At 41.9% G+C, this 10591-nt stretch overlaps 1 protein-coding gene across 1 annotated transcript in view; it reads right to left on the reverse strand.

The window, feature by feature from the left end:
- The window catches only part of TRPC5 (transient receptor potential cation channel subfamily C member 5), a gene marked incomplete at its 3' end in the record, with an annotated part of 124951 nt that extends 118073 nt beyond the window's left edge, over positions 1-6878 (reverse strand). Inside the window, exon 1 of the mRNA XM_084258322.1 lies at positions 6359-6878. Within this exon, the coding sequence (XP_084114448.1) occupies positions 6359-6736 (378 nt within the window). The 5' untranslated portion in view covers positions 6737-6878. The remainder of the gene's footprint in view (positions 1-6358) is intronic.
- Between the last annotated feature and the right edge of the window lie 3713 nt (positions 6879-10591).

Consider the following 10591-nt stretch of genomic DNA (forward strand, 5'->3'; position numbering starts at 1 on the left):
ACAAGAACTTGACTTTGGGATGGAATCAAAGAGAATCATGTCATTAAATATGCTATTCAGATTATTATGATAATGAATACTTAGATTGGAAATTCAGTTAATACTACGGTTAATACTATTTGACATTAATTCTAATAATATGAATATCAGATCCAATGATATTTGCCACAATTTATGTTAAACGTTGAAAAATTATTCTCATCTAAATCATACAACCTTTGTTGTTGTTATCCCCATTATACAGAGAAGGAAACATGCTCCAACAGGGTAAAGTACTTTTTTTTTTTTTTTTAATAGAGGCATGCTTTATTTATTTGTTTGCTGGTTTGTTTGTTTGTTTGGTTTATACATGCACTGGGTACAGTCAGAAGTGCGGGAGGGTGAGAGAATTCACCAGAGCCAGAGTGGGGAGCAGAACAGGCAGACTGACGAAGTACACTGCTGCGGGGAGCTGCGGGCGGCAGGAGAGGTCTGTGCACCATGTGGGACCCTCCTCTGGTGGCTGGGGAGCAGCCGGGGATCGAACCGGCGCCGCAGAGGCCGCGGGCAGCTTCACAACCCAGCGCTCAACCGCTGCGCCACTGGGGAGGCCCCCACCAGGGTAAAGTACTTTCCCAAGTTCATACAGTCTGAACTCTTGGCTGTGTATACTAGTGAGTACTGAATAATTTTGAAAAAATGAGGAAATGAGATTAGTGAACGCAACTTCAACTAGTAGGAATATGAGTATTACTTGCCACCCATATTATTTTATTTAATTCTCACTATAACTCTATGAAGTAGTCTCCATTATCATTCCCATTCATAGATGAAGCAGCTAAGAGTTGGAGAGATTAAGTGACTTGTCTAAGGAAACACGTCTTATAAGTGAGTGGCCGCAAAGCCTCTTTTCTGACTACTCCTGGTTGCCTGGTTCCTCAGTGTCCCCCTCCACACTGTGAAATCTCTTGCTGAGACTAAGAGTCAGATAGTAGAAAGAGTATATGCAGTTTCTTGTTGCTAATTTTCTACAGTTTCAACACAAACAGTTATCAGTGTTGTTGAGGCTTAATCTCGCTAGCTCATCTGTGAGACCAATTTTAATTTGGAGCCATCTGCCACAGACAAATGAGTAATTATGGCAGAGACCAGAGGCGTGGGCCATGGGGAGAAGGCTGGCTTAGCCTCTTTCCGCCTGCCTACATTGACACAAGTGACCAAGGAAGAAAATTACTTGGGTGGCCTGTTGATACAGAGGTCAACAGCTTTACCACCCTGTTGCTCAAATCTTTAGATCCTAGAGAGTAAGGAGGGATGCCTTTGAAGTCATGCAGCTTGTCTGCCAGCAGAAGGGAGACGACTGCCCTCTAGGCCAGCCAGAAAGAGGTAATCTGTGAACCAGCTCGCTCACCAGTCTCGCCCTCTCACTGTGCTGGCAGTGCCTTGTGGTAAGTGCCGCTCGCCAGCTGTCTCGCCACAAACAATATGGCAGACTATGTCAAACTAATGGAATTAAGCTGAAAATAATAGTGGCCTCTGTCTAGGATTTTTTTAAAATTTTTTTCAAAAAACTGATACATCTTTATCTTATTTATTCCTTATGCCAGTCCTCTAGATTAGGAAGGGGCAGGTATTGTTAGCTTCATTTTGTAGATGAGGAAATTGAGCTGTAGGGTCATTCTGTAACTAGACACATGTAAGGACTATGTGACTTGCCCAAGGTCACCCTGTTAGCTACGTGTTGGTTAATGCATCAAACTCTGAATTGGAGTCTGTCACACTGTCTTTTTCACTAGTGTTTTTTCCAGCTATACTTGTTCCTCAGGGGCCAAGGAGATATGGGAGTGTGTGTGTGTGTGTGTGTGTGTGTGCGCGCGCGCGCGCACATGCGTGAACAAGTGGACCTTTAGGACATGACTTGTAACTAAACCAAGGCATCTCTGCTTGGGTCTATTTTACATTTGGGCAGGATTTCATTTAGTGAAAGGCTCTGCTGCTGAAAATGTTTGAAATCTACTAGTCTAGACTAGTATTTCTTGTAGTAGATGTAGTGGGTTGAATTGTTTCCCCCAAAAGATATGCTCAAATCTTAACCCCCAGTACCTGTGAATATGACCTCATTTGGAAAAAAGGGTCTTTGCAGATATTATCAAGTTAAAATGAGGTCATTCTGGATTAGGTGGGCCTTAAATCAAATGACTGGTATCTTTATAAGTGACAGGAGAGGGACATTAGGACACAGACACAAGACAGATAAGTCTGTGATGACTGAAATTGGAGTGATGCAGTAAGCCAAGGCAAGGAACAGATTCTTAGAAGGAACCAGCTCTGTTGAACCCCCTATATTTTAGACTTCTGGCCTCTTGAACTCTGAGAGAATACATTTTTTTTGGTTTTGAGCCACCTAATTTGTAGTTATTTGTTATGGTACTCCTAGGAAACAAATACAGTTAGATACATAGACCTCTTTCTCAGAAAGAGGTAGAGGTGAGATTGTTAAAATACTGATTACTGGCTCTTACGCCAAGGTTCTGATTCTGTTGGCATGATGTGAAGCATAGGAAACTTCATTTTGACAAGTTCTTGATATTTACAATGGCTGATCTCTGAGCTGGCTTTGAGCATACACAGATACAAGGCTTCTCTGTGGATTGTTGTTGGATTTGCTTGTTCTTGCTGGAGGTGTTCCTCAAGTGGCTCCCAAAGTCAGTGGACTGAAGGGAGCTTGATAGACAAGAAATTGGTTGGCATTAGACCTTCTGTAGTCCAAAACTTTTGAATTCCGAATATAATTTATAAATCTTTACCCCAAGGAATCACATGTCCCCTAGGTCAACAAAATCTATTAGGTCACTGTGGTTAGGGATTGGACACTGCAAAGAGGTCAGACTTATAGAGCAGTAAGAAAACCCCAGAATTACACATACAAGAAGGTAAAAGAGTAACACCACTACCACCATGCACATAAACCTTCTGCTTATTTTGTGGTTCAGGAAATTCTATTTGATAAAGCATCAAGATTTGGTCCCAATGAAAAATGCAGGTTTCCTTGTGAGTATTGAACTAGAAGCCAATGTCATCCATCTTTGTCCAGCTTCCAGTCTTACCTAAGACCAGTTTTAATAGATTGGAAGAGTGAAAAGAGCACAATGGGCTGAAGTAAGGATGGAGCAGAGAAGCTGTCTTACTGCAACCTGAGGCTACATTCTGTGCCAGTAAAGCCAAGAAGGACACTACTTTATCCACTCAAGATTGATGGAAGTCAACTGTGTTCAATCCCTTGGAGAGATTGGAAGGGCTTCCATGAAAAAGGACAGTTATTTGGATTCTCTGTGTGGGAGGACTGCCTTCCTGATAGTAGCTTACTCAGTTGGACCCAAGGTCCTTCAAGAAGCCTGTGTTTGCTCACATCCCTGACTGCTCCCAGGTAAACAAATGTTTTTATTTTGCAGAAAGGCAGGGCTCTAGCACTACGTCAGCCCATTGTTATAGTTACTGAGTTATTGCAGCTATTGTCAGAGAAATAGAAGAAAACAAAATTTAGCAGTGGCTGATGATAAAGATTGAGAGCGACCTGGCTATGGAACTGATGGCTTTGTGGTATTGCACATATGGTGTGATATTCAAGTATGGACAAAGGAGGTTTTATATTGGCAGTGCGTCTGAAAGAATCTTGATTAAAAAACAGCCTGTCCCAAATAGCTTCACTCAGGTACCATATGCCTGACATTATAACCATTAGTGGTTCATTATTAAGGGTTAAGCACTACCTTCCACCAGAGGAGGGCATGCCTTAGATGGGGCTTTAGAAAAAGTTTACCTTGTACCTTTCTTCATTAGGGTTTGTCAGAGCACTAGAAAACATGGGAAAATGGGGGTCATCAAATAAGGACATGACCAATTTCAAAACTCAGATAGGGCTGGTATTGCTAGCTCCTTCTTGGATACTTCCCTGTGCTCTCTTCTTTCTCTCAAAAACAGTTATGAAACTGAATGACACTGAATATGGGTCTTGTTTAATCAGCTAGACATGTGCTTTTCTGGAAGATACACTTAACTCCTTCATGTTCACAGCATTAAATATTTATGTATCACCCATTATATACTAGGCACTTGGTTGGTTACAGATGCAGGAAACCTGCAGTTGGGCATTAGATTATGCATCACATTTAAGAACCAGTCTCATTGCAGAGACCAGAGATTTATACAAATAAGACTGACCAAAAGTATAGAGTGGTGTGTGACTGGTGTCATGTGATGGGTAGAGCAATGGCTACATACTTCATACGTGGGCAGTATCATCATTGAGCGAGGTAATTGGGTAAGTCTTAGTCAAGATTAGCACGTTAAATCACTCGGGTACTTAGCTGGACTCTGGAGAAATGGGGCACTGAATGAATCAATTTTGACGGGGATGGTGATGTGGACTAAGTAGGGAACATGTTCACAATTCTGCTTTGCTATTCATCCAAATCCCGTAGGCCTGTCCTTTGCAGAGAGCTCATCCATCTTCCAGTGAGTTATCCTGTCTCAGAACTCCTGTGCTGGGACTTCTGAGATTTACTCAGCCTTCCAGGGAAATAGTATAGCCTAGTATATATAGAGAGAGCTTAGGAGCTAGGTTGCCTGAGTTTGAGTCCTGGGCCTTGGATGATTGACTTAACTATCCCGTGACTTGTTTTTTGTCCCCACTGGTAGAAATGGCACAGTAATGATAGTGAGCTGCTGGGAAAATTAAATGAGGTAAGTTGGGTAAAATGCTTAGCATAGTACAGGTTACATACTCTTCCTTGATAAAATTAGTATTTACTGAGTGTCTGCAGAGCAGACACTTTTAACATAGTGTCTTGCATTCTGTTCTGTCAATTCTGATTTTTAGTCTTTAAGTTTTCACTTTGCTTATTTTCATTAATTTTTGTTTAATTAGTCAAATATTAAAGCTATAAATTCCTTTTAGACTCAGTTTTGGCCACATCTCATAATATTTGATGCTGAGTGTTTTCATTATCAAAGTTTTTAAACACTTCACAATTTTGGTTTAGCTTTGTACTTTTTCTGCTTTTTGGAAACATTGAGGTATTACATGTTTGATGACTGTATTTTCTTTGTCCCTACTATGTACCCAAAGCTGTACTCTAAAAGAAGAGAGATGGTGAAGTGATATATCTGAATTGTGGGATTTTAGGGGGAGACAGGGTTGGAAAAGACCATTAATGAAGTGTATTGAGTGCCAGATTTTCTCGCATTTGATTTCTCTTCTAGTGAATGAGAAAACATCGTAGTTACTGAAGGAATGGGCAAGAAGATAGGACTGTCATGAATTTTAGGAAAAATAAGTAAGCATCATTGTTCAGGATGGCTTAAGAGAAGGGAAGAGATTTGGGAGTCTAGTTAGGAGATTTTGATTTTAATCAAGGACCGTGGCTCTCAAACCTGAGTGTGCATCAGAATCCCCTGGAGGGCTTATTAAGACACAAGTAGCTGGGCTCTACTCTTCATGTTGCTGATTCAGTGAGTCTGTGGTGGGGCCTCAGAATTTGCTTTTGCATTCCTAAAAAGTCCCCCAAGGTGGTGCTGATGCTGCTGGTCCAGGGACCACACTTTGTGAACCACTCATCTTGGAGAGAGATGGGTTTTGAACCCTACCTTTCATATTTGTACTGGCTTTGATATTTTGAGAGAGATGATGAGGACAGAGGCAGTGTGGGGAACTGGAGAACAAAGATGTAAAATATATGGTAAAGGAAGAAACCATAGGAGTTGGGGGTTGGCCATAGAGGCAAGGGAAAAATAAAAAATGACTTAAGAGTAATAAACCTAGGTGTTTGGAGGATAGGAGAACTAGAGGCAAAAAGCCAAACATTTAGAGATAGAATGCAGTTACATGGCAGGTACTAGGAAAATATGTGAGTCCCTTTCTCTGTCTACATCTGCACCCTGCACTCAAGTATACAGGCCTCCTGCCCAGGCTTCATTAAAATGGCTGGTGAGAAGGAGAAGATCCAGGACTGTGTTTGGTTTCTCCTTTTCTAGAATGTAATCCTTGATTAGAGGAAGAAAATGAAAAGAGAGCATAGGGAGGGTAGCAGGAATGTGAATATTCTGGAAACAGAGATCACACTTTGGATGATTAAGAATTCAATATAGACGGGCAAATACTAATAAAGAAAAGACAAGTGAATATACTTCAGCATGGGCCATGCAGGTAGCTCTAGTATACCATCTGGGATCACTGACCACTATGATATTTCTGAGAGCAGAGGGTTGTCATGGGAGGGTTTCAGAATTCCCACCTATGAATTTTCCCTAGTTTCAAGACTTCTGCCCCTGGAGCCCTGTTTTCCCTGGCTATTTTCCAGTTTGTGGGGATTTCTCTTACCTGCTTCTCTCCACTGGGCCTCCTGTAGCTGAGCAGAAGCTCCACAGCGCCCACTACTTCCTTTCGGATGGCGTAGAGCAGCGCGTCACCTACATACACGCTGTGGTTCAGCAGTAGCTCCATGATCTCCAGGTTCTCATTCTCAATAGCAATGAGCAGGGCGCTCCGTCCCAGAGGATCCATGCAGTTGATATTGACATTGTAGTAAATCTCAGCCTCCTGTAGGGCCTGCTTCACAGTGGCATAGTCCCCCTTCTCCACCGCGTTGAGGAAGGCTTTCTCCTCTGCAGAGAGCTCCGTCTCGGCCCTCACTATTTGCAGGGGGATGCGGTCTCTGTATGGCGAATAGTTGACCTTTTTGTAATACAGCTGGGCCATTATTCATAGCAATTTTGGAAACCTGAGTGAGGAGAGAGGGAGACCAAAGATATTCTTAGATACCTGAAGGTCTCAAGTGGCCAGTTATAATGCTACAATTTTTCTCCTCTTGCAAAGTGGAATAGCAGAAAAAAACCCAGCTCATTTATCAGAAAGACCTGGGTTCAAGTCCTGCCCTTACCTGTTCTGTGAACTTGCGTAAGTGACTCAAGCCCTTTGCACTCCAGACATTAGTAAGGTTATCGAAATTAATAATATTGATAGCAGTTATTTGGTGGCTATTTGGTACCAGACCCTGTGCTAAAGAACAATTCCTACTTCATAAAGCTATTATGAGGCTAAAATGAAGTGCTGTGTTATCAAAGCAACTGGCACAAGGTACACCTCCTGAGACATGGAACAAGCTAGTTCCTTCCTTTCATTCTGCTGCCTGAAAATACTTGTGATAATAATTCTGATTGGTGCTGCAAAGTTGGAACTCATTTTTGGTCATTTTCCCTTAAGGTCTGGCCTATGAGCCTTTGCTGGTATTCAGGATTACATTTGCAGCTGACCCAGATGCAGGTCCTGGAATAAAATCCTTTTTTAGTGCCAAATGAAACCCTGCCTCTTGCCACTGCTTACTGGGATCAGAGTATTTACTCCAGTGGGCCAAAGCCAGCTGCAAAATGCAAGCATGAACCATTCCAAACCAAGGAACTGATAGATCTGAAAATCTATTTGATTTAATTCTGAGAAGTGAATGGTCTATTTTATATGTATCAGATCTAAAACCAGATGACATTTAATAGAACTGATTTTAGAGTGATAATCTATCATTGAGTTCCAACAACGTGTTTAAACTTTCTCTGGGAGACTGGGAGAACAACAGTGACAATGACAGTCTTTGCCTTCCATTGCGTAGAATGAATCATAATGTAGAGTTCTTGCCCCATAGTTTACAGATAAAATTCATGCACATTCTCCATTGACTCCTGGTCCTAGTCCTGCCATAAAAGAATGATTATCCTCCCCAGATGATTGAACTCCTTTCCCTTACATCCCTGGGACCTCTAGGACTCTCTGGAGACTGAATTTGGATGGATCCATTTTAGTGTCTTTCATTACCAAACTGTTTTGGCAACAAAAGGAAATGGAAATATGATAAAGTCTCTTGTCTTCTCTCCTGGATGTAAGAGAAAATGAAGACATGAAGCTTCCATAAACATTTACCTCACTTCCAGTTAATTACACCCCAGCTTTGGCAGAGGGAGACGTATATATGATACCAAGTGGTATTTGCAATTCATATGCTTGTGATCTTCTGGGAAGTTAGTATTTGAAGGTGAATGTAGCTTCTCGCCCTGAAGAGCCCCAAATGACACATTGCTCTCTCTATCAAATCTTGGGAGATCAGGGTACTGTTTGGCTGTCTTGAGAGGCAGCGATGTTTTCCTGTGCTACTGTCAAGTAACTCAGCAGTGGTTAAAGGAAAGCAGCACTTAGAGTAAGCATTTGTCACTAAACAGCAAATGACTTTAATAATACTAATTGTCGACTGCCCCCCTGCCTCTAATCTTCACTTAAACCTGACCTCCTGAAGAGAGACACAACAATCCAAATTCAGTTTCTACTTGTTTAATCAATATGAACACTGTGGAAGACTTCATGCTCCCAGTATTCTGCTAGTCAGATTTGATGGCTATCAAAGAACAGGCCTCCACCCTCACCATCCCTCACCTGGCCCATTCCACAGCCTTAAAATTGATCATCCAGACTATTCTCACCCCTTCCAGATAATCTTCCACATCAGCCCCAAATTACCCTGTGAAACACAAATCTCGTCCCATTTTACTACTCCTTGGTTAGTTTCGTGCTGCTTTTGTGATGAATCAACACTTCTTTGCCAGAGCTCTAAGGTCTTGACTTGTGTTTACCCCTCCAACCTCATCTTAAGTCACCTCACCTTCATTCACTCGTTTTCAGCCTTGTGGAGCTTGTTTCAATTCTTGCAACATGCCAAGTTTTCTTTCATCTCCAGACTTTTAATCTCTGCCTAGAACACTTTTCTCTAGCTCTTTTTATTTTTTAACCCTCAATAAAATGTCACCTCCTCAGAGCAGCCCTTGCAAACCACCTTCATGTTCTCTGCATTGTACTCTCTTTTCCCTTCCTTCTTAATGCTTATCACAATTTGTAGTTAAACACTTCTTTGTCATACAGGGTAGTCATTCTATCCGGTCCAATTAGCCTTTAAAGTTCAAGTTCAGGGATCACATCAGTCCTATTTTTTTCTAACACCTGGCACACCCCAGAACCTTTATGTGTGTTTGGTTAATAAACTAGTAAACCTTCCCTGATATTCTCTCATCTCTGTTTACCTCACCCTAAATTCTAGACATACTGAGCTATGTTCTCTGAGTTGCTCTTTTGTGATGATGCATTTGCACATGGCTTCCTCCCACTCTCTCCACTTAACCAACTCTTCTTGTCTTCAACACCTTGCTCATAGACTCCCCTTTTCTCTGAAGCCTTTCCCCAATAGCATCAGAAATTTGCCCAGTCTTCCTCTGAGTTCTCCCCTGGCACTTAGCTAACGTTTCTCTATTATCACCCAAACTGCTTGTCTTTCTGCCACTAGGGTCAGGTGCTTTGATTCCTGCCTTCCCTGTCCTCACAGAGTGTCTGGGACATGATAGGTGCTCAATAAATGGATGTTTAGCGAGCAAGTAATATCTAGCTGAGGAGGGGGGGCATGACCACAGAATGAAGTCTTAAGTTATGTGGTACTGATTGATGCTTAAGGATTTCAGGAAGGGGTCAGGGAGGGCTGGAGAGCTCAGAGAAGGTTTCATGGAAGCAGTAGGTCTTAAAAACCAGTCTTGGAGGATGAATGTAAGTGTGAAAATGTAAAGGTAGTTTAGGCACCACTACATGGAAGAACAAAGGCTGTGAGATTGATCATGGCCTAGTTGGGAGACAGTGGTGGGGGCCATGTCTTTCAGGCCATAAGGATATAGGAGTTAGAGGTAAGCTAAAATTCCATGGCAGTAATTCATAACCTTAGTTTCTCCATCTGAAAAATTATCTTGAACACTTGCTGCCCATCTGCTACTTAAGAGGCTATGGACAAAAAGGCTGGATGTCTTTTCAGAAGGTGTCACTATTGCCACAGGATGATCTGTGATCACTTCAGCAAGGCACAGCTGTGTGGAAAAGGTTAGAATGAAGGGAACAAACTCAATTAGTGACCTATCACGTGCCAGGCACTCTTCCAGGAACTGGTGCAATAAAATAATTATTATAGTTTTGAATACTTAATATGTGCTAGGCACTATGCCAGAAACTGGAGTGGCACTATTACCACTAAAGCTTCTAATAGTAATAATAATGAAGGCACCAAGCAGTACCATTCATTGAACTCTCACTATGTGCCAGATGCGTGGGTTATAGTAGTGAAGAGAGAGGACAGTAAAATCACCGTAATTTGAGGCTTGCAGTACATCTAATTGGATGATATATAGTCGTTTCAGAGTCTAGTTTCTCTTTTCATCTCTTGCATTTGAAATTAATCTGTTCTATTGCATTTCTAGTGGGCTGTGTTATGAAAAGCCTCATAGTATTCCCCTGTAGAGAAAAATATCTCCTCCAGAGGTTTGCCTGAGATTGTAGTATTGAGTCACTCCTTTGCTTTCAGGCACTTCATCTCTAAAACTATCCCTGGAAAGAAAAATAAATCACCCCACTAATAGCTAGTGACCCCTATGTGGATTACTTGATTTGGAAAGATGCTGTGGCCATGGAAGTAAGGAGATATGTTTCTGGAAAGATAGGAAGGATGTGACAGAGGGGGAAAAGAGGGCCTTGGTGTCAAGC

This window comes from Talpa europaea (genome assembly GCF_964194135.1).
Source record: "Talpa europaea genome assembly, chromosome: X".
Lineage (NCBI taxonomy): Eukaryota > Metazoa > Chordata > Mammalia > Eulipotyphla > Talpidae > Talpa > Talpa europaea.